Source organism: Nasonia vitripennis (genome assembly GCF_009193385.2).
Source record: "Nasonia vitripennis strain AsymCx chromosome 2 unlocalized genomic scaffold, Nvit_psr_1.1 chr2_random0005, whole genome shotgun sequence".
NCBI lineage: Eukaryota > Metazoa > Arthropoda > Insecta > Hymenoptera > Pteromalidae > Nasonia > Nasonia vitripennis.
In genome coordinates, this window is record NW_022279612.1 from 995,487 (window position 1) to 1,020,484 (window position 24,998).

The 24,998-nt window shown below is 48.9% G+C and overlaps 1 protein-coding gene across 1 annotated transcript in view; it reads left to right on the forward strand.

The window, feature by feature from the left end:
* LOC100115126 (troponin C, isoallergen Bla g 6.0101) overlaps nucleotides 1-24,998 on the forward strand; it is a 330,323-nt gene that overhangs the window by 162,704 nt on the left and 142,621 nt on the right. The window contains exon 3 of the mRNA XM_031925117.2: nucleotides 16,335-16,478. Within this exon, the coding sequence (XP_031780977.1) occupies nucleotides 16,335-16,478 (144 nt within the window). The remainder of the gene's footprint in view (nucleotides 1-16,334; nucleotides 16,479-24,998) is intronic.

The following is a 24,998-nucleotide window of genomic DNA, read 5'->3' on the forward strand; positions in this document are numbered from 1 at the left end:
AAGTAGCTTCCACAACATGATTCTTCATCGATTCCGCGAATAATTCTAAGGAATTTTCAAAAAACAATGGAGAAATAGCTGACAGATTGGAGTTGTCCTCGATATCAGGAGATATATTATACAGAGTATCATCTTCCCAATCGTAAATATGATTCGGCTCCAACAATTTTTGAGTACTTGAGTAGTACTCAAAAGTACTTTTCACATGTTCGTAAGAACCTGTAGGAAGATTATGAGATGTCTTTTGTTTCTGCTGATCATGAAAGTTCAGATGGAGATTCGGATGTTGATCTTCTTCTAGATCAACATCCGAATCTCCATCTGAACTTTCATGATCAGCAGAAACAAATGCTATATGGACATATTGATCTTCGTCAATGTCAGAATTCTCAACTAAATCAGATAGATCCCTAACTCTCCGTCTCGACATTATCAATTGCGTTATCGACACAGAATAATGTGTTCTATTTTTATGAAAAGTTCTATTCCTAAAGTCTCGTTTCGAAAGATAATTTTTTTTCAAATGATGTACCACTGTTAGCCAGCCACTCAAACGTGATCTCTAAGTCGGAAGGTTTTGAAAAAAAATAAGCTCATCCAATTGTAGCATGCAACACTACGGTATTGTGCAGGTCTACATCTAAGACGGATGAGAAGGATGATTTACATGTGAAAAGTTTGTTCCTGTTTTAGACTAATAAATTGAACTCTGACAAAAAAACGTTACATAGGTTTTTGTCGTGTTTTTGCCCGTAGAATCGATATCCGCATTCAGTTTTGCAAAATTACAACATTTTGGGTTATTTTTTAAAATAATTTGTTATAAACAATTGTGATCGACAAAAGAGAAAATACGGGTATTTTTTTTTTTTGGTTATGCAAAGGATGGCACAGTTCGTTTCTCGATATCTCTGCCAGGTTTTATGAAGGCCGTACATTCAAAAAAGATTCCTTTGAGCGGTTTGAACTTCCCGCCGGGGAAGCCCCTTTAACGCTTGAAGACTTACGCGCCAGCAGAGGAGTGCCGTACTGCGATGAGTGTAGGAGGGGCGACTCGCACTTCTCCCCGCTCTTGGTCCCTGGTGTCGACTGGTAGAGCGGTGGGGGGGGGGGTCTATGCTCACACGCGTTTGCTGCTTGGTGGTGGGGGCTGTCTGCTTCGTGCATATAGATGCCGATACTGCGCGCTGCGGTGAACCAGGTGCGACACGATTGACTGTGTTCGCAGACCTGGTTATTTTTAATTTCGGCCTATCACAGCAGTTATCACACTGTCCTCCAAGTTTTTGCCCGTGCAACGCGAGTGACAGAGCAGCTTGCATGTCGGATACGTGCTGGTTAGAGACGCCGAGTTTTCTTTACACACCGGACAAACCTCTTTATTTTTCTTAAACGCAGGACTCATGCTGGATCACTTTTAAATTGGCGCTGATGTTAGCTCGCCTCGTAATCGACAGGTCTACCAACCTCAGAAAAGAAAGAAGACAACAAACTTCCGCCAAGATGCTCTGCCGTACATAACCTCTCCAGGAAATTGCTAATGAGAAATCGGTCTCCCTGGCTCTAATAAAGAAGCCGTGCAGTCAAAGCTGCTCGTGGAGCCTGCGGGAGACCGGCAATTTCTGCCACAGTTTTGACTCACACAATGCGATTTAGTATACTATAAATTGTACACAAAGTCGGAGCGATCCGTCAGCGTGACTATGTACGTACCTGGAGAGGGGCAGAGAGGAGATAGAGAAAGCAAGCGCGCGGGCTAATCCTTTAAGTGCGCGCTCAGATAGCTCTCGGCTGTAGAAAGATAAACACGCAACTTCGCTCGACGGGTTTAATAACCCGGTACGCTGTGCTCGGAAAATTAAGTGTGTGATTTCTATATGTGTGCGTGTCACGCGAAATCCGGATAATCCTGATCTTCCTGCCAAGCGGTCCAGCGGGTGATTGCAGTTCTCTTCAAGATCAGGAGCGTCGTCGACGATAGAGAGCAGGTTTGGATGCGCGCAGTGGATGAAATTGCGTGTATGAGAGTGTGTATCACCCACGCGAGGGTGATCCGGCGCGCGCGACCTTCACGCGACAAAAGCGTTCGCGAATACGAATATTTCAGCGTCGTGGCAAGTCGCAAAGTTTTTGGGACTCGCGTACTATTATTTTTCTGTCTTGTAAATTTACGTTTTTAACGCGCTAGTAAAACATAACTTAGTCTTATTATTTGACGTGCTTTTTCGTTATTTTTCGACCTCGCTCGTTCACTTCTAATCCCTGTTCCTTCCTGCGAATACTGCCGCCTCCACGGGCGTTATTGATAACTATTTAACGCAGTTGAGCAGCCGTGCACACACCAGGCGGTGCATAGAGCCAGCAACAAGAAGCAGCTTTGATAGCTGCATGCAACGTAGGTGATTCGCGGGCGTCGAGGAGTTCTCCTCCACAACGAGAGAGCGCGATATGATTGTTTAGCCTTTATTCGTTGATTAGATTTACACCCTGTTACAGTATTTATTAAATAACTATTCTTACATAAACAATTGCGGAACCCGGGGTAGGCAAGTTCAAGGGCTCTAGTTTTAGATCGGGGAAAGTGGGGTAGTTTGGTTTACGCATTTTGGTTTTCGATTTATTCTTCTCTTTGCTCGCCTTCCTTCGGTGTGCCTACGTGTTTTTAAAAAAATTATTGTACTCGCAGAGCTTGGGGTAATTGGGTTTACGCATTTTGGTTTTGGATTCATTCCTCACTCAGCTCGCCTTCCTTCGATGTGTCGAGGTGGTTTGAATAAATTATTTCACTTGGAGAACCTGATGGTACTTTGATTTAAGTATTTTTGGTTTAGATTTATTCATCGCTTAGCTCGATGTGCAGACGTGTTTTTAAAATAAATTATTGTATTCGGGGAGCGTGGAGTAATTTGGTTTACACATTTAGGTTTTAGATTTATTTATCGCTAAGCTCGCCTTCTTTTGATGTGCCGATGTGTATTTAAAATAAATTATTGTACTCAGGAAGCGTGGGGTAATTGGGTTTACACATTTAGGTTTCAGATTTATTCCTCGCTTAGCTTGCCTTCCTACGATGCAACGAGTTGCAGTTTGAATAAATTATTTTACTTGGGGAGCGTGGGTTACTTTGGTTTAAGTATTTTGGGTTTAGATTTATTTCTCGCTTTGCTTGCCTTCCTCAAAAATGCCAACGTAGTCTTTTGGTGAATGTGTTTTTTAAAAACGGGCGTGTGGAGAACGTTAGTTTGGCCTTACATTTTATCCTCACCTCTCTTCGATATGCCAATACAGTTTTAAAATAAAAAATGTATTAATATGAATTAATTAATATTTTTTTGGCCAAAGAGAGAGAGAGAGAGAGAGAGAGAGAGAGAGAGAGAGAGAGAGAGAGATTTATATGTTTTTATTATTGTACATTATGTTTTACATATTTAAATATAGTAAAAATACATATAAGATTAACAATTGTTGTGTAAGAAGTGATAGTGTGAAGAGTAAATGGAATGAGGTGAAATGGGATGGATGGATGTGTATGTTTGTGTCATGTTTGCGTGTTTTCCAATTTAAAGAAATATGATTTAGCTGTTTGTTTAAAGTGTGATATGGATAGTGTGTTGCGAAGGTGAGATGGTAGGCTATTCCAGGGGCAGGAAGCACTGATGAAAAATGAGTTGCTCAGCGTCTCCGTTCTGAAGGACGCGATGTCCAGGGGGGTCACCTCACCCCTTACAGGCCTGAGCGCGACGTAGAAATCAAAATAGGCTAATATGTAGATAGGTACGGAGGTGTTGAACATTTTCCTTAGAAAACAGGCCATGAAGTATTTCCTACGTCCGGCGGTGGTAAGCCATTGCAACTCACGCTTATAAGGGGAGATGTGCTCGTCCCTCCTTACACCATAGATATAACGGATCCCCGTGTTGGCAAGCCTCTGCAGCCTCAAGTCAAGTTCCTGTGTCAGGTCACAGTAAGCCAGTGAACAGTAATCGATGATGGGAAATAGGAGTGCTTGCACCAATTGTTGGCGCAACCTGAGGTTAGTGCTCTTCCTAAAAAAATAGAGACGGTACATTAAAGAGTGAGCACGCTTACACACTTGTGTAACGTGCTCCTTCCACGAGAGTTTAGAGTCAAGCACCAATCCTAGATTACGCACAGAGGATTCAAAACTGACCTGGACACCCCCGATATTAATGAAAGTGTTAACTGTTAAGGGAAGTAAATGTATGTAGTAAGGGGAGCCCAGGACAATTGCTTTGGTTTTATTAACATTGTGTTTAAGCCTGTTTTGCGCAGCCCAGCCCATTATCCTCTCAGCATTAGCACTCATCTGATTTGATAAAGAATCGAGCTCTTCGAGGTGGCATTGACTGTAAATTTGCAAGTCATCCGTATATATAAGATGGGAAACATAGGAATCAAGGCAGAAACCGATGTCGTTGATATACAATGCGAACAGCAAGGGACCTAAGACGAAGCCCTGCGGGACGCCGATGTTAAGACGCCGCGGAGAGGAACGATCGCTATTGTCACCAACGACGGCCTGCTCTCTCCTAGTGAGATAGGAGGTAACCAGCGGAAGCCGAAGGTGGATAGCTTTCTCAGGAGCCGGACGTGACATACAGTGTCAAACGCCTTGCTAAAGTCAAAGAGAAGGAGAAGTGTCACTTTCTTTTTGTTTATCCCGACCCTGATATCATGTGTTAGCTTAATTAGGCCAGACTGAGTGCTGTGGCCAGTGCGGAAGCCTGTTTGAAAGTTGTCTAGTAAGAGTCTTGATTCAAGGTATTGTGAGACTTGCCTGTGCACCAGCCACTCCAGGGCCTTGGAGAGAAAGCAGAGAAGTGAAATCTGACGGTAGTCAGTCAGGGCTGTTGGTGAAATGACTTTGTTGAGTGCACGCACAAGCGACAATTTCCAGGCAGATGGGAAACAGGGTTCGCTCAGAGACAGGTTGAAACTATGATTTAATAGGGGAGCGAGAACTGGCAATGCTTTTGAGATGACAACCTGAGGGATTCCGTCGCTTCCCCTGGCCTGAGTGTCGAAGTGCGATACTGCAGACAACACATCCGATTCCGTTATGGTGCTGAACTCGAAATGCTCCGGGAGGTCAAGATCATTGGAGATCGAGCTGAAATGCTTGTTGAGTTCATCTGTGCTAAAACGAGATGGTGAAGGGGCCTTGGTGGCAGAAAATCCAAGTTTCTCCAGCTCTCTCCAGATCTCGGCAACATCAGTCCATGTTGACAGGCGTGAATAGTAATAATTCAGCCTGGTTTCCTCGGCTTGTTTGTGAGCATTGTCTCTAGCTAGCCTATATATGCGGAGATCCGAATCAAGCCTGGAGTTCCTGAAACGCCTGTAAAGTCTATCTCTCAGATACAAGGTCACGAAGAGCTGTGGTGAACCACGGGTGACGCTGTCTTCTTGGTGTCACAGACCGTAATGGGGCGAGATGATTGATGGCGTAATTGAGGTTAGCGTTAAGTGTGGATATGCATTCGTCGAGTGATGAAGAGATGAGGGATGACCAGTCACATGCGCTATGAAATTCCCTTAGCTTCGCGGCGCTGATTCCTTTAAACTTTCTGTAAGAGTATGTGTTAGCTACATATCGTGGAATCTGTACGTCGAGAGTGGCCGTGATAAGGTCATGTCCGTTGATGAAAGGTGAGTTTGTCTTCCAGTATAACAGCAGGCGATCCTGCTCGTCGATTAGACACAAGTCAAGCCAGGTATCAGAACCCTGTTTGTGGTGCGTGGCACCATAGGAAACGGATGAAAGGGAGTTTTCATCAATGAAGGCCTTGATTTACTTAGCATCTTCAGATGAAGAAAGTTGGTCAGAGTTGAAGTCTCCCATTATGACCTTCGTGGAATAGTTGTGCATGTGGGTTGTTAGTTGGTCTATGGAGTTAGAGTCTTGGAAGAATGAAGCATAAGGTGGACGATACACTCACAGAAGAGGTATTCAGGCTTGCCTGGCTTGCCAGACCATTCACCGTCAGATGATGAAATAACGCTAACTGTCAGTGATTTATGTATGTAGAGGGCCACACCTCCTCCGTTTCTGTTTCTGTCTCGGCTGTACAATAGGTAGTCGTCCAGTGAAGGGATGGACGTTACCTTGTCGCTCAACCAGGTCTCAGTAACAGCTATTACATGGAATGGAGAGCGAGTGGATAAGAAAAGCCTGATCATCTCAATGTGACCCGTAAGCGAGTTCGCATTAAAGTGACAGACTCGTAGACCTTCGGATAGAGATACCTTAGAACCAGATGAAGACGTGGCAGATGCTTGATGGTGTGTATGGTGGAATGATGTGTGTATGTTGTAGCCTCATTATTGGACGATGTTGGCAGCGGGCGGAAACCGGGCTAAAAAAGGCTCCAGCTCGGCGTCGGTGTTGATGATGGTAGCTCGCTCGCTGGCATCGTTGCAGCGCCCTTCTCTGACGAACGTTCGGCAGCTCTGCCTCCTCTTGGCCTCCAGCCTAGCCCTTGTACGCAGTTTATGGACGTCCGAGGGGAGCATGCTCGTTGAAGTTTATGAGCCCTTAATGGTCAGGACTCAGAGCTTTAGCCTCCTCCAGCAAGGTAGCGTCCAATTCGCTAGTGTGTAGCTTGCGTTTCCGGGCTTTGGCGATGACGATCGAGCGTGCAAGCGTACTTGAAGATAGGGTAACGGCTAGTGGTGGCAGTCTGCCGTCACCCCTGGCGGAGCTGTTTGTAGCATCAAGCCTCCCCATGGTCCTGACGGATGCTACGTCTCTTCTGAGGACCGTGGGGTCAAGCACGTTCACAACTGAGAAAGCGGGTAGGTGCAGCGAGGTTTCACGGGTATAGTTTAAACCCGTGATAATAACCACACAGTTCGAGGTCTGCTCCTGGGAGAGGCGAGGAAGTAGGCGTGGCGACACTGCTGAGCCCTCGCTGCCGCAGCTCGCTGCTGACACCCGTACCTACAAAAATTAAAATTTGCGGTGCCAGGCCCTGATGTGTAGTGCAGGCACGTTGGCCTTGGCTGCCCCCTCCATATTTGGTGACCTGGCACTTACAGCGTATTATTATTAATGATAAATTATAATATGCGAGTCGCCAACAACTTTGCGATTCGCCGCGACGCTAGAATATTCGCACTCGCACGCGTGTATCGCCGTGAAGGTCGCGCGCGCCGGATCACCCTCGCATGGGTGATATCCACTCACCAGGCACTCTCTCTCATGCACTGCGCGCCACACAAACCTTCTCTCTTTCGTCGAAGACGCTCGTAGTCCTGGACAGGCCGCAGGACTCCGTAACCACACTGGACCGCTATGCTCGGGCTGGGGTCACCGGGCTCCGCGACACACTAACACACGCAAAAATCCTCTCGAAGTCGCTGGACAAAGCACAGCACTAACAATACCGCGAGACCTTGGAAAGCTTAGCGTAGTCGCGTTTATGTTTAGCGAAGGCCGAGAGCTATCTGAGCGCGCTCCTGAAGGATTAGCCCGCGTGCTCGCCCTCTCTATCTCTTTCGCGCCTATTGCCGAATTCGCACGTGTTTATTATCGCGCACGCGACTCTACGCGATTTCATCGCGGCGCAGCGGTACTCATACCGCTACGAGTTTGCTGTGGTGCTCAACTCGTTACAGCCCCTCCCTCGATCTATTGATCCGATGTCGATTCTATCTTCGTACGTCCGCGATGAATTGTCACATCACGCAGCGCGATAATGGATCTGGGGATACTGGGGTAATAAAAGAAAACTACGCTCTCATGGTTATATTCGGGTCTAGGCTTTTATTTGGCCTTATGCAGCCGTACATTTGGGGCACTTGTTGCTTCTTGCGACATTGGGGTGTCCGCAGACGTAGCAGGACTTCTGTGACGTCCTGTCTACGGCCCCCGATGACGTTACGCGTACCGCGCTCTTCGAGCGATGGAGCCGCTCTGCTTCCGGCGCGCTAGCCCGCCCAGACGCCTGGAACCGGCGTGCGCGGGCTCGGGCTTCGGCGGCTTCTCGCTGGCACCGCTCCTCTGCCAGCTGTCGTTCGCGGTCTTCCCGCTTGCGACGTTCAGCGATTTTACGTCGCGCGTCTTCTGCGGCGTAAAACGCCGTTCGCCCCTCCTCGAGCAGGCGCGCCCATTTGCCGGCGCACCGGCGGAACGCATCGCTGTGTTTGCGCACCGACTGCGTATACAGTCGGTACACCTTACCCTCCAGCCGGCGCGTATCCAATGCGGCTTCCAGCGCCTCCACCAACTTAGTGCGGTGTTGGTTCCTCTCCGCTTCGGCTGCCTCTTCGCTCGAAGGCTCCTCCATCGCCTTCGAGCCAGCCGGCGGCGCGCGTCCCTCCGCGGTGCTGTCTTCGCGGAGGACAGACTCGCGTTGCAGTCGGGCAGCTACGGGTCGCCTGATCCGCGACGACGCTGGTTCTGGCGCACGTGGGCGGCGTAGACCCGTCGCGGTGGTTTCGCCCACGCCAGTAGCCAGCGCAGGTGGATTTTGGCGGTACATCGCCACCGCCCCCTCTTCTTCTCCATCCGGAGGGAGGTACGCTTCCACCTCGTCATCAGGAGGGAAGGCACTCCAGGGATCTTCTCCCTCGCCCACCTCCCTGATGACCACATGTGGCCGCTCCTCCTCACGGGTTAAGGCGGCCATCAGCCGCTCAAAGGCTGCTTGCAGCTCCTCTGGACTCATCCCTAAGCATATAAAATTCCTACTTTAGGTTCGCAGTCCTTTGTGCGCGCGTTTTCCGCGGTGACGCCGACGGGTTAGTAGTTAGTGCTCTGTTCGCAGACAGAGTCTCGCTCGCTTTGCGCTGGTACTTCGCTAGTACCCGCGTCTGCGCTGGCATCCCTCAGAGGTTAAGATCTACTTGCGCGCCCACCTCATCGACAAGTCGATAGGTATTGGTGCCGCGTAATTCTACTATTTTATACGGCCCAATATATGATGCAATTTTTCTTCTGCGGCGGCGTCCTGCTCGCGCCTTGCCGCAGAAGGTGTCCTCGTGTCCTCCCAGGCTGAGTCCCGTACATTAGGATAGCCGGACTCACACCTGTCGAGGAATGGGGTACGGTATTATACCCGAAGGCGATGTCGCTCAATCGCTCATCCCATGTGTTATGGCTTTCCTCGATGAGCGCGCGCACCATGTTGTTTATGGTGCGATTTACCCTCTCTACCGGGTTCGCCTGGGGGTGGTAAGGTGGCGTCAATTCATGCCGTACGCCTTGTTCTCTGAGGTACTGATCAATGGCTTTATTTGTGAACTCTGTGCCATTGTCCGACAGGAATACCTCTGGCGCACCGTACCGCAAGAAGACTCGCTCTCGGAGATGCAGCAGGAATGTATTCGTTTCCTCGAGTGGTCTTTGGTTTCGGCCCCATGACATCTCCTGCTATGATCTTCCATGGCCGACTAATCACTCGTTTCCCATCAGGTCGCTTGGCGAGCGCTGCTCGACTTTGCATTGCTAACAAACGAAGCATCGTCGAACATATTCAGCGACGTCGGTGTACATACCGGGCCAGTAATAGTACGACGCGCGCACAAGTTTTCTCACGCCCCTGGTGACCGGCTGATGGCTCGTCGTGACATTCTCGCAAGATCTCTGCTCGCTTTTCTATTGGCACGACGACTTTCCATGCCGTATCGTCATTCATAGACGCTGGAAATTTCTCATTCGGGCAGAAGTAGTACAGCTGCCCGCCGTACATCTTATACAGCGGATTTTTGCTCGGATGCAGCTGTCTCTTACGGACCTTTTTGCAGTACCATTCGTCCTGGGTTTCGCTTGCCCATCCGACTGCCTCGACTGGTACTGCGTCCTCTTCGTACATACGCGACAACGCGTCTGGTACGGCATTTAGCAGGCCTTTCCTATGTTCCACAGTGTAGACGTGGCCCTGCATTTCTAGTGCCCATCTGGCTAGGCGTCCGGTGGGATTATGCAAGTTGCATAACCACCGCAAACTACTGTGGTCCGTGATGACCTTAAATTGATACCCCTCAATATAAGGTCAGAACTTATAGCCCAGATGACAGCGAGACATTCTCTCTCCGAGACGCTGTAATTTCTTTCGGCTTTCTAAAACCTGCTCTTCTCCGTTGATTACTTGGAAAATTATCGCGCCGAGCCCGGTGTCACTGGTGTCCGTCTGCAACACGAACAGTGATTCGAACTCTGGGCGATGAAGAATCGGTGCAGACGCTATTAGCGCTTTCACTCGTTGGAAAGCGTCTTGTTGTTCCGTCCTCCACTCGTACTTTATGCCTTTTTTCGTCAGGCGATGGAGTGGTTCAGCGACGGTCGCGAATTCTTGCAAGAATTTGCGATACCACGACGCCATTCCTAGGAAACGTCTCATCTGTTTTAGGTTTTTCGGCGCTGGATACGCCACAATGGGCGCTATCTTCTCTGGATCTGGCCGGAAACCATCGAGATTAACCAGGACGCCGAGGTACTTCACCTCTTCTCGACAAAAGACACTTTTATCCCGGTTTATCGTCAATCCAGCCGCGTTCACTCGCTGGAGCACTTTCTCTAAGTACTCGAGATGCTCTTCAAACGTCTCCGTCGCGATGATGATATCGTCGAGGTACGAGTACGCATATAGCTGGAGTTCTGGGCTGATCACTTCGTCGATCATTCGCTGGAAGGTCGCTCCAGCGTAGGCTAAACCAAACGGCATACGCGTGAATTGGAATAAACCTAGCCCAGGAACTGTAAAGGCCGTCAGAGGTCTCGCCTCCGGCTTCAACGGTATTTGACGGTACGTGCTGCTAAGGTCCAACGTCGATAATTACTTCGCTTTCTGCAGTTTAAGAAGGATATCATCCATGTTAGGTAATGGATATGCGTCAGCCTTTGACAGCGCATTAACTTTCCAGAAGTCGACGCAAAAACGATATTGCCCGTTCGCTTTGCACACCATCACTACCGGACTTGACCAAGCACTGTCGGGGGGTTCGATGATTCCCGCAGCAAGCAACTCTCGTACTTGTTGATACATCTCCTCCTCTATTTTTGGCGACACGGAATAATACTTCTGTTTTATCGGCCTGGCCAATCCAACGTCTATCCCATGCTCAATTAACTGCGTCCGTCTGATCGTACGATTGGATTTAGGCAGGATGCCGTCCAGCATTCTGCGAATCTGCGCGTCGTCGTCGTCACTGACGTACGCGAGTCCAACCGCGGCGATATCTATCGCTCCTGCTGTAGCTATTGCAGCCACCTGAAGTTGGACAATCTTTCGCTCCTTCTTCAGATACAGGACGTTTTCATTCGGATCGTGGACTGCGCCGAACAGGCGTCCAAAATTCGCCCCAACTAGACATTCTTTGGTCGCTTCGTGCATGATCGCCACCGTTACGTCGCGTTGTATACTCGCGACGTCGAATGGCAAGTCCACAAATCCTACGATCGGCAACGTCTGACCATTTGCACACTGTGCTTGACGGCCATCGCGTTGTCGCAAAGGGGCTGACTTCTTGTTGCCTCCTCCCGCGTTGGCGTGTTTCGCCGGTTGCGCCATTGCTGCAAGCTTCGTGTCGAACAGCTTGCCTATGGCGTCAACCAATAAGGGCAGGGTGTCGGTTTGCTCCGCAAACCCCATGGCTGCCACTTACGTTTTACCGCCAGTCTTCGGCGTTTCGACCTTAAATGCGCATTCGGGGACGATTGCTACACCAGGCTTCGGAGGTGCTCGATACGAGGCTTCGCATGCTAGTGCGGCCTCGAATTCGACTGCTGCTTCGAGCAACTGTTCTACGGTAGAGAAATCTTTCCGCTGGAGCCCGCGTTTGAGACTAGCCAGCATATTGTGATAGATCCGATCCAGTTGCTGGCTAGCGTCTGGTCGGGGCACCATCCTCCGCATTATACCTTGCAGGTTATTCACGTACACCCGCACGCGTTCGCCAGGCCCTTGCGTCCGCGAAATCACTTCGCTCAGTAATTTCTGCTGGTAGCCTTGCGTCTGCCCGTACCATCGCTTGATGCACTCGCAGACATCGTCCCAGCTAGACCATTCTCCCTGTTCGGAGAGCCGGTTCTGTAACCACTCGTACGCATTATCCGTAAATACTTCTTGTAATGACGCTAACAATTGCGCATCGGACAGGTCATCTAGCATTCTGCGTCCTTCCATGCGTTGTAAGAAGTTCTAGACGCTCTGTGACAGTCCCCGGTGAACTTAATCCCCCATTTGTTTACCGCAGGACCGATGGGTCTGTTGCTCTGTCTTCGCGATCCATCGTAGTTGCTACTCTCGCTCAGCGCTTGCGTATGCGTGTTCGTCGCATTCGCATCCCCCCCCCTCCCCCCCTAGCAACTACTGGTGGTTGCGAATAGAGAGGATTCGCCGGGATCCAAGTGTTGGAAGCTCCACCAGCCACTGCGCCCGCGTCTTCGTGGAAGCTGCTGTGGTTCATGTGATTGATACTATAGGTATCCTGGAAATTCACATGACCGGCTCTGCGTGAGCTCTGTGCATTGCCCTCGCTTGCTGGTGGCTCCACCCTTGTACTGGACGCTATGTTAGTCGGCCATTGTGACATCATCGCCTCCATTTTGCACATCAGCGCCCTCATTGTTGCGGTATTCTCAGCTATCGACTGACTTAGCATGTCATTCTGAGCTACCGAATTTTGCGCTGATACCTCGTGACTCTGGGCGTATTGTGCGCTGCAATGCTCGTCTTCACCGTAACCTCGGTTGAGCGGTCGATTGCTCGTTGTTACAGCGTTTTTCTGGGAAATGGTGTCTAATCCACTAGTCACTGCCGCTGCGCCCATGACTGCGCGTGGTGCACTGACCTTCACACTGCGGAACTTTCCGTTTTGCCAGACCTATTCGCTTTTGCCTTCGCTCGCCGTAGTTGTCGGCGTTGTCCTTGTCGTCGTTGTCGTCGTCGTCGTGGTTACTGTCGTGACCAGATTCCCTGTCGGCACCTCTATTGTGCCTATTCCATTCTGGTCTTGCCTTTGCGCCTCCTGCGCCGTTAACCTGGCTTGGTCTCCCGGCGTCGACGCTGGCATTTGTGCCTGTTCACTCTCCTCAGTGACTGGCATTTCTGCGAACGTGTCTCGCATTGTCATCGCGTTTAGCAGTTGTAGGTTAGACCCTGTCGGTTGGCCTAATCCTTGCGCCGGTTGACCGTAGTTCATCTCGATCGCCGGCGTCACCACGACTTCGTTGGCCTCGATCTCTTGTTGTAACAGCTTCAGAGGGTGTGGCTGTTCGGCGTCATAATCGCCCGTATAAATCGAGCGTGTCGATACTTGCTCGGCTGTTGCGTCGATGAATGACTTTCGCAACTCCTCCCTCTTCACTAGCGCCATTATTTTCGAGGTGTCTAGGATCTGTCTAAAATCTGACTCGGTATACTCTCCTCGGCCTTGTTTTTAGACGCATCATGAGAGGCAGCTTGATGTAGCGTACCGCGTATTCGAAAGTTTGTTTTGCCCGATTCGGGGTTTTTGGGTTCTATACAGCGGCTTTCGTCTAGTGACCTTAAGGTGAGTTTACATAATCACCGGTATGGGTTCAGACCTAGAGTCGAGTGTATTTTTCGGACGCGTCTACAATAACGGTTTCCCCGGTCGCAATCGGTCGGGAAGTGCGTCTTGTAATTTGCATTTTCCTAAGTAATAATAAACTAAACGCTATCAATTTGTATTTTTCTAACAAAACGCTATCCATAGACAGCGGCTTGGTGTTTTGCGAGCTCACCTTTTGATGAAGGCTGCCCGGCGTCCTAAATTCCCTGCCTGTGTTTATGTACACTGGCGTGTAGCCGGTTGCTGTGCTACTCGCGGTATTATAGGCAAATTCTAGTTCGCGCAGATTGTCATCCCACCTCTTCTGGTATTTGCCTACATATTGGGCGATCATAGTTTTCACCACTCTGTTAGTGCGTTCCACCAGGTTGCACTATAGGCTATATGGCGAGGTTTTTCGGTGATTTACCCCGTTCTCTTTTAGAAACTCCTCGAACTCCTTACCAGAGTGTTATGACAGCCATGGCGGAGATAGATTTTCTCTTTTACATGCCGAATTATGGCCTTGCTATCTGCTTTCTTTAGGACATCCAGTTCGATTTACTTAGTGAATCTGTCCTGCACCACTAATAGCCATATATTACCTTTGTTAAAGCGTGGCTATGGTCCGACAAGATCAACTGAGACCATTTCCCATGGTTGTTTGACGTTGATGGCGTGCATGGTTCCTGCATTTGCCTGTTGCTGGGCTTTGTATGCCTGACGTAGTGTCTTAGCGATGCCCAAGTGTCCTGCGGTAAGGTAGTTGGGGCATTCCCTTAATACGTCGGCTCGCTTTTTGGCAGAAACGCAGATCTTCCAGTCTTCAGTTGCATCTGTGTAGTTAAAGTCCAGGGTGTGTAGAATGTGACGGTGTAGTACTCCATTCTCAATGCAGTATTCCGGATACCTTTTTGGGTTCTGCTGGGTGGCAGACAAGAAAGTAGAAAATGAACATTTTTAACCAATTTCCGATTTTGTGGGCGAATTTTGAGGGTAACCTACTATACTTAAGCTTTTCACTGCTGTTATTAGTTTTTTTAACCTTTTCCCAAGGGGCACTACTAAATTTTGTCCATACCCATGTCAAAATAAAACATAGTGCGCCAGCGCAACTAAAGCGCCTAGTCTCTACTCAAGAGCAACTGACGCCTTGAGTAGGTAAAACTTAGAAAAATTTCTACATTTGACAGACTTATAAAGATTTAAGTCAGGAACGATAACGCAACTAAAGTGTATCTGCTTTTTACAATAATTATAACTTATTGCACCCAGGACCAAGAAGAGTGGTGACCGTTTCGAGATAGCTTGAATTTCTTACGCTGTATTATAGAACTACCTTGTTTTGTGCATGTCCACGTATAGAAACTTAAAACCAAAACTTTGGCAGAAAACATTTGACTTAACGATAATAATAATGCTCAGTTGCGAATTTTGATACCTAGATAAGCAGAATTTCAGTGCGAAAATTCCCGCTTTCCACACTTTCACAACTCTCACCGAATTTTCATAACTTCCCCAACTCTCACCGAGAACAAAACACTAGCGATTTTCGTCTAATTAAGGCACTCACACGTGGCTGGCTTTTCACTCGCGTAAACGAATGTTCCGTAACACGAGGTTTTTCGAGTCCGAATAGATGCCGTTTTACACACAAAACTCACGAGTCTTGCGTTATCTCTACTCGAGTCTAATCCGGCTCGAAGGACCGCTTTGTATCTCTGCGAGTCAGATATATGCAATTTCCCGAATTCGCGTAACATCTGCGAGTGCTGATCGACTCGAGGTGCGAGAGATAGCGAGGCGAAGTAAATGACACGTGGTTTTTTATAATGAGAATATTAGCTGAGCTTTTATTGCTTGTTTAAAAATACAGGTGTGTTTTATCTATTGTTAACTTACAAAATTTCTTGTCTCTAAATTCGTAGTGTAAAGGTAGCGTAGAGTTTCACGGCCGCGTGTACTCAGGTGTGCACAGTAGAAGCGGAGCCGGAACAAGAGGGCCAAAGACCCCCTGCGAATCAGTATTGTAGTAGCCTTCACCTCTGTGGAAGGGGTAAGCTACGCACGATTGCCAGCAGGGTGCCTCCGGTGCTAGTCATACTAGAATCTATCGCACGGTATTTAAACGGCGCGAACACAAATAAATAATTTTTTTCAGATTATTCTTCATTACAAATTAAAAGTATTATTAAGCAAATATTCAAACCTAAGTAGCTATTGCAACATCGTGCGCGGAAAATCGATGTGAGTGCTCTGATCTTGCGTCAGCACTCCTTGCTCGCGAATACTGTAAAGCAAACGAGTCAATCCTTGGTATGGCTAGTGTTGATAAGACTACCGCGATCTTTAACATCTTAATTTTGCAATTGCGTGTATTAATACCGAAGCTTTAACCCTGGAGCCGATCCACGCAGTACCTTTTTACATAATTTGTACAGACAGACAACTGAACATGGTCTATCTTGTCTGCATCATGTATGACTTCTGACTGCGCTTTGGTGGCAAAAATTTTTGTTTTCTCTTAAGCTCGTGCTAGTACTGTCTGTTTTGAATCTACCAGGTCATTTCTTCCCATGATAATTCCATGATATTTCCATCCTCAATCCAATCGTCTCGACGCTCAGGTACTAATCTCACGATTGGTGCAAGGACTGCTTACGATACAGAGAAGGGTGACTGAAATGAAAATTTAAGCCACGCAGTTCTATGAGAATGTTAAACAGTCAGCGTGGCTCAAACTTTTCTAATGATGAAAAAAGGGTTCATAATTAATGTTTTTTTATATTTTTCAGAGTTACAAATGGCCTTTGATGCCTTTGATAGTAAAAAAAAAGGAATTGTTAGTACAGATATGATTGGAACTATGCTAGGTATGCTTGGCCACGATATAAGAAGTAGTGCATTATCCGAAGTTGTCGCCGAATTTGATCCGCATGGTACGTACATTAAATTTCCATGTACTTATCACTATAATTTAATTTTTTCATTTATTAAATTAAATATATTGTATTTAGATGAGTTAGCGACTATATTAGAATACTAACATGCCCTCCCGATCAAACATACATTTCATGACTTATAAATAAGTGACCTACCTTTTAGAAACAAGGGCATCAGGCAATTTGCAGAACTAATACTTACTTTTTATGATAAAATAGAATAAAAATTAATTGCTTTTTTTTTAGAATAAGCTTTGTAATAGTAAAATTTTCAGCTTTATTGAAAGCGATAGAAATCTATTTTGGGGTTATTGGAGTTCGAATCATGTTAAATTATCGGACAAAAAGCTACCGCGTAGGTTCATATTAGTTCGGATTTCGCGAAGCGAGCAAAGGAAAATTAGAAAAATAAAGAAATCTTGGTTAATCGGAACCGTGATGCCTTTAATTGCTCGGAAAACGGAAAACCTTTTGGCATAAAATCCTTCTCCATAATGTGTACAGTGAGATAAAGGTGAAGATCGTGTGAGTGTGTAAGCGTGTATGTGTATGAATCTCGGAAAATAATGCGATGTCTTGGTAGGTAGTGGCACGGCCACACGCGATTTGATCGCGTCTTACAATGACCTCAGTCACACGAATAAATCCGTCTCTCGCTCGATCGCGATCGCGTGAAGGCGGCAAGCGACGTGAAACCCGTTGTAACCCACCGAGTCTCTAATAAAGCAGTTAATTTAACAAAAATTAAATAAATAGCGTGAATGTTGGCGGCGAATACGTAGAATAGCTGTATTATGCGGCTACGATACGATACGTGGAGTGGTTTACTCTGTATTCGGTGATAAAGCTCTTAAGATGCGTTCAAGTTAGCAGTTTGAGAGTGACTGTCGAGTGAGTGCCGTCCAGTGAACGGGCTAACGGTCCTGCGCGCGCATGGTCGTTCGCGAGATAATGCCATGGATACCGGGGCAGAGTACCGGCGGAACACGCGTGTTTTTAGAAAGTGTCCGTATGGATGTGTTTATATGTGTGTGCGTGTGTGCGTGTGTGTGCGCGCACACCTATTTTACTTTATTGGACTCTTGACCACGTTGGAAAAAAGATATGACAACAAGCGTTTCCGGCTTGCTGTCCAGCTGAATCGGCTGCTGTCCATGCCTGCGGCGTCCTCCAAGTCTCCTGCAGAGATGAACAGGCTCATGGGCACGACTAATGAGTGGAGAAGGGCTTTACGCAACCTGCAGAGACCCGTCGACAGCTGGGATGACTGATTTGTGCAGCTTATCGTGTAAAACCTAGACCCAGTCAACAGGGAGGACTGGGAACGATCTTTGGAGGTAGTCGCCACCTTCCCAACCTACGCAACACTGACCTCGTTCCTTGAAAATCACTGGAGACAGCCTCCTGCAATGATTTGTCTGCCCAGCACTCAACAAAGGCCACAGCGAACCAGTGTAAAGTTCCCAGGGTGCTCAGTGTGTCAAGGTGAACATTATATAGGGTACTGTCCCTCGCTATTACAGATGAGCATCAATGTGCGACTGGAGTTAGTGAACAGCCTGAGCCTCTGCGCTAATTGTCTGCGCAAACCACACCCCAGTGGCACGTGTACCTCTAAGAGCAGGTGTAGACACTGCAACCAAGAACACCATACGGGCTTGCACCAAGACTCGAGTGGATCCAGCGCAGCACCTAAGGGAGAGTTCTTGCCTACAGGACCAAAGCCAGCTCTAGGCAAGCCAAACACCCTCGCTGCTCACTCTACTGCTCTTGGAAGACCTACGCTGATTGGAACTGCCAGAGTTATTCTTCAGTCGAAGTCTGGGCTGTCAAGAAGCTTCAGAGCCCTTATTGATCTAGCTTCTGAGGATTCCTTTGTGACTGAGAAGATAGTACAGACCCTGTCGCTTCACGAAGCAGCCTGCGAGACTATAGTAACTGGCGTTGGAGGGCACGTCACTGCTACGCCTAGGTCTACAACTTTCGTGGCCCTTAAATCTCCTGCTGATGCTGCTCTTTTTGTCACGTTTTCTGCTCTCGTGCTGTCCAAGGTGTCTGCGCTACTGTCTCCACAAGCAGTCTGCTGCGAAGCACTGGAGCATCTTCGGGGTTTGGAGCTAGCAGATCCGTACTACGCCACTCCTGGATCCGTGGATTGCATCCTAGGAGCAGACGTCTATCCTGCGCTCATCCTAGAAGAACTACGTCGAGACTCGCCTACAATGCCAATCGCACAGCGGACAAAGCTAGGCTGGATTTTGACTGGACCTACGGCTCCGCGCTCGTCTGCTGCGCCAACGACTCTGCAGGCCTGCTACACTCAGCTGTCCATTTCAGATCAGCTACGACGGTTCTGGGAGATTCAGGAAGTCGTGATGTCGCTAATGCTTACTCAAGATGAAGACGAGTGCGAGCTAATCTTCCAGCGTACTCACCGTCGACAGCCAGGGTCGCTACGTAGTTCGACTTCTATTTAGGACGGAGCCTACTTTCTTCAACTCAAAAGCGACGGCCGTCAGCCGTCTGCTTTCGCTGGAGCGCAAACTCGCTCGAGACCCTCCCCTAGGCTAAGCATATCGCCAGTTTCTCCTGAACTATGAGAAACTGGGTCACATGGAACGCCTCCCTGTTGATACTGTCGGATCGACGAGCTACTATCTGCCTCACTACGTCGTCGTGGGTCGCAAGCCGCGGGTAGTTTTCCACGCGCAAAAGCTAAACGACGACCTCCTCGTAGGCCCTAAGCTGCAGCGGGTAATCACGACGATCCTGATTCGCTAGCGCATCTACAGATACGTGTTTACCGATGACATCGTGAAAATGTTCCGGCAGATCCGGATACACACCGATGATGCCGCGTGGCAGTGCATTTTATGGCGAGCCACGCCAGATTTGCAGATTCAGGAGTACCGCTTGCGACCGTGACGTACGGTACTTTGTGCGCTCCCTACCTCGTACTGAGAGTCCTGCTTCAACTAGCGGAGGACGAGGGTCAGGCCTATCCTGTGGGCGCGCAGATCCTGCGTAACAACTTTTACGTCGACGATGCCCTGGCCGGAGCTAACACCCTGAACGCTGCCCGACTGGCCAGAGACGATCTTCGGAAGATTTTGCTGTGAGCTGGCATGACCTTGGACAAATGGTTAGCCAATGACTCCACCTTGCTGGAGGATATCGAGTCAGCGGCCCCGCTATCCGTTTGAAGCTTCGTGGGAGACGATGTCGTGTCTACGCTGGGCTTGCGTTAATCGCCGCACCTAGATGTCTTCCTCTACCAGGTGCAATGCCCAGCCTCACTACCGCCATCACCAGGCGGACGATCTTGGGAAAAATCGCTCGGTCGTACGATCCGTTACGGCTCTTAGCCCCTGTCACAGTTCGCGTCAAGGTTTTGTTGCAGGCTCTCTGGATCACCGGTAAGGACTACAGAGACACGTCGGCACTGGGAGCCTTTTCGAGTACAGCTTCCTCTTCTGGAGCAGCTGCGAGTGCCTCGCTGGTCGGAACCACGAGCGCGTCATCCGTCCAGTTGCACTGCTTTTCCGACGCCTCTGAGAAGGTCTACGCAGCAGCCATCTACATCGTCGCCGTGTACGCTCAAGGAGTTCGACGCTGGTCACTGCCAAGAGCAAAGTGGGTCCTCTCAAGGCCGTGTCCCTGCCTCAATTGGAGCTCTGCGGCGCTTTCCTGCTAGCCTAAGTTGTACTGGCCTGGCTCAGAAGGTCACCTAGTTCCTGGAAGGTCTTCGTCGCGAACCGTGTCAGCGAGATCCAGACAACGCTACCATCCGCTCACTGGGGACACGTCCGCTCTGCCCTGAACTCAGCAGACCACGCTACACGTGGCCTGACATCCACCCAGCTGCAGGAAAATCAATTGTTGTGGTCAGGACCTACGCAGATATTTGACGGGGCCATGGAGCCGCAGAAGACGTACGCCTACGATACGCCCCTGGAAAAACGGGCGATGACGGCCACCTTCCACACTGCTGTTGCTGAAGAAGGAATAGTAATGTTCTTAGCTCGTTTCTCCTCCATGCGTCGAGCAGTTCGAGTAATTTCCTTTGTTCTCAGGTGGAAGGCGAATTACTGACTGCCAGCTGCGCATCGACCTCCGTCAATGCTAGGGGCTAAGGAGCTCGCTAAGCTCGACAGCACGCGCCGTCGCCTTATCGTAGCGTTCCAAGCCCACCATTTCCAGATGGAGCTGGCTCTCCAACGGCAGGGCAAACCTGTACACCGCGCTAGCCCCCTTCGGCACTTGCTACCTTTCCTGGACGCAACTGGCCTGTTGAGAGTAGGCGGCCGACTGCAGTACTCGTTCCTGAGCAAGGACGAGAAACATCCGGTGATAATTCGAAGGAACAGTTACCTGGCAGAGTTACTCATCCGCGACGCTCATCGAGCTACGCTGGACCGCAACTACTCCAGAGCCAACTGAGCTGCAACTATTGGGTGCCTCAGGCGAGGAACAAGGTCAGGTCACTCTGCAGGCAATGCGTACGATGCTGCCGCTTTCAAGGCCGCATGATAGAGCAGCAGATGGCTTCGTTCTCCAGCAAACGCATCACACCAGCTAGGCCGTTCAGCATCACTAGGGTGGACTACGCAGGTCGTTTTGCCATCCGCACATCAAAAGGACATCTTCACGCGCTTTGTAACGCGAGCTGTATACATAGAGGTGGTATCCGACTACACGTCTAAGACCTTCATTGCAGCCTTCAAACGATTTGTCGCGCACAGAAGCCTGTGCCGTGAAGTCTTCAGCGACAACGGCACCACCTTTTGGGGGCAGACTCAGAACTGCGCAGTCTGTTTCAGCAGGCCTCTAACTTCAATCAGGAAGTCGCAGAAGCCATCCAGGCAGACGGCATTTCCTGGAGCTACATTTCACCCAAGGCACCGCACTTTGGAGGACTGTGGGAATCGGCTGTCAAGTCCTTCAAACACCATCTGAAGAAATGCTCTGCTTGAACTCCAGGCCTACAACTGCCCCCGCTCAAGTGGCCGCTGGCCCGCATCGTGGCCCTACATCCAGGCTCTGGCGGCCTGCCTAGAGTAGCCCTTCTGCGCACTGCAACGACCACCCTCCAGCGACCTTTGGTAAAGGTCGTCCCGCTGCCTGTCAACGAGGTGGCATTAGCACATCACTTGGCCTTGAGCGCCGCACCCAGTTAAGTCCTACTGCCGCCGTGAGAGATGTGAGGAAAGTTGCCATGGCGGGCGGCTCGATCGCCTTTCAAGAGGGTCTACGACTCAAGAAGACACTCAAGAACCCAACACATACACGCACATGCACACTGTAGAGCCTCACACTCACACTTTCACGTTTAGTATCTTTAGTTAGTTATTCTTAGTCTAGCAATTTATTCTAATTTCGTAGCTTCTAATTTTGTATTTGACTTCGTTTAAGCCGTTTTCGTTGAGCTTTCAACGGGGCAAGCGGTATGTTTATGCCGTTTAAACTTACGCGCGCCTGCAAATAGTCTCGCGCATAATCTCCGAGAGTGACTGTCAGGTCACCCGGAGATCATACGCAAGACGTATCGCGACAATAGTGGCACCCCTACTATCACCACCAAGGTTAACAAAACCAGAGTGTGCACCGGCGCTCGCTCTCTGTTCCGGCTGTCCTTCTAAGAATCAAACTCTCAGCCGCAAACGCGTTATCCACACACACATACACACACACACACCTTTAGATTTTCAATATCGTATTTAATTATTGTTAGGGCAGTCACACCCACATGTGTATATACACGAGACGAGCAATAAAGCTCAATTTCTTTACTGTATTTTACTATTATGTCCTTTATTTTCCGCTTTTCCTCCGTCCGCACGAGCCTCTCGGTATTTTGCATGTGGCCGCGAATATCAGCCTCGATCGATTCGAGAGATTCGCGCTCCGAAACAAGTTTCTTAAAGTATTGAAAAAATGTCATATCTTAATTTATTTATTTACCAGAAAATAAAAGTACAGAGTATTTAAAAAAATAATAAATACCCATAACTTGCATAGATAAACGCAGTTACCTGTTCGCAAGTATGGTGTTAGGCTAGTTAGCCTGCTTGTGGTTTGGTAGGAGTGGTTTCTAGGTGTTAAGTGGGTTAGGGGTAGGTATTTAGGTTATTAGCTGGCTTATGGTGTGTGGCTTAATTATTTTAAGAAAAAATAAAGCGATTTAACTCGCTGTTCCCTGGGATAGATGAGTTAGACTGCTTGTGGTTTGGTAGGGGTGGCTTCTAGGGGTCGCATGGGTTTAGGGGAAGGTGATACAATAATTTCCGCACCTGTAGCTTAAACTTTATGTTTTTTTAAAGTGCTCTCCCTCTTCTTTCTGCTACCGCCGCTCGCTGGCTCGTGGCGCTGCTGAAGGTGGCGCTGTCAGCTGTAGCGCGGGCTCACCCTAATTGAAAATGGGGGAGCGCGATACTCGCGTAAAATCTAAAAATGTATTCAATATATTTTAGTTTTTATTCTGTATAGTTTTTTGCGGAGCTTGTACGGGGCGTTACAACATGCGACATATCTCCAGATCTCCGGCAAAGACAATGTTGTCGCAGATGCCTTTTTACGCATTAAATCCCTGACCACGTCGATCGACTACAGAGAGCTGGCAGACGCACGACGAGGCGACGCCGAGATCCAAAACATCAAGTCGACAGATCACGGCCTCTAACTTAAGCTGGTGCAGATTCCAGGGACCGACGCCAAAATCCTGTGCGATGTGTCAACGAACACCTCGCGACTCTTCATCACGGAGACTTTTCGTAGAGCAGCATTCGACGCAGTGCACAATCTCGCTCATCCAGGTGTTAATGCCACCTTCAAGCTCATGACACAACGCTACTTGTTGCCGTCCATCAAGGCGGACTGTTGGACATGGGCGCAAGCTTGCATCCAGTGCCAACAGTCAAGTGCGTTCATAAATGAAAAAGCGAGGAGGTGCAGCGAAGTTTCACGGGTATAATGTAAGCCCGTGACAACGACAACACTGTTCGAGGTTTGCTCCTGGCACCTTTTGACCTCAGCCAGTTCACTGCGTAGGCTACAAATCTCCGCAGTGTTGGGCACAGCGCTGCCGTTATCCTGCTGCATTGCCGGGCTTCTCGATGACAGGTCTTGGATTTGTGCCTGCAGCTCGGTGATGGTGGACACAGAATTGTGTATGCGAGTCTTGAGTGCAGGCAGCTCATCGAGGGCCTTAAGTCGCTTCTCCAGCGGGCCCAGACGTTGCTCAATTTTAGAAATCCTCTCCGACACGATGTTCTGGGTCTTGAGGAATTCCGTTTGAGCATTGCGGATGTCGTCGAGAACTCCGCGAATGTCTCTCAAAGCGGCCTCAACGGACGGTGTCGATGTTGTTACGCCAGCCGAGCAGGTTGGTGAAGGGTTCCGCGAAGTGTTGGCTGATGGTGGTGCTGACCTCGTCTTTTTATTCGCCGGCTGCTGCTGCTTGGGAATATTCTTGTCTGCTGCTGTTGTTGCAGTTACTCCCGTTACTGATGTTGCAGCAGAGGTGGATTTAGTCCTCACTTTGGGACCCTTGGCATTGTTGTTGTCTGCACATGAGCGACAAGCAATAATCTGCTTGTCGTTCACCACGATAGCATTGACGTTGACGGTGTTCTGGCACTTAACGTGGTAGTACAGACCACAATATTCACATTTCTTGGGGTCTTTGTGCTGTATAGGTTGTCTACAGCTACTGCATTGTTGATAAGGCACTTCCACGCTTTTCTCGCCGTTTGCACTCATTTTTCGTCGATAATTTACTAGCAGTCGGTAAATCAGATATTCGCAGGAGGATGATAAGTTATCGACGGAGTGAAAGAGTATGTGTTGTGACTTTTACGGATAGATGGAGCGTTAGTGAAGAGAACGTGAAAGTACCGACCTCGAACAGTGTGAAAACGCCTTGAGGGTTCTCCCGCGATGCAGCAGATGTCGCCACGATGTTGGTTACGGAGAGAAAGAGACGCCGTGCAAGTGAGAAAACAAGCCAAGCCAAGCCAAACAGATTTGCAGGTTAGGAGCCGTGTAGAAAATTTGCAGAAAAGATGACAAAGAAAAATTGCAGCCTTCGGCGATTTATGTATCGACGTGACGGTTGCAAAAAGGAGCGTGCAACTATCTACAACAGAAGAGAGCCCAAAGGAAAGAAACAGCAGAAAAGCAGTACAAAAAAACGATGGAGCAGCAGAGCTGTCAACTGTACTCACCAGAGGGAGAGTGAGAGGGGGGGGAGAGAGATATGGCAGAAGGGTAAAAGAAATGTAACAAAAATATTTTTGTGTGGAACGGCGACAAGGATGTCTCTCTGTGGTGCAGCGCGGGTCGTCGGGAAGAGATTGCCCCACGACGATGGCGCGGTTTGGTGCGTTGCGCGAATACGTTGCGAAAATGTGCTACTCTCCTCTGTGGGCCTCGATGGGGCCCGCCTGGATCAGAGGCAAGGCGACGGCGCTTCCTCGAAAAAGATCTGAGCTGGTCTTGGGATAGTCGGCTCAAACTGGC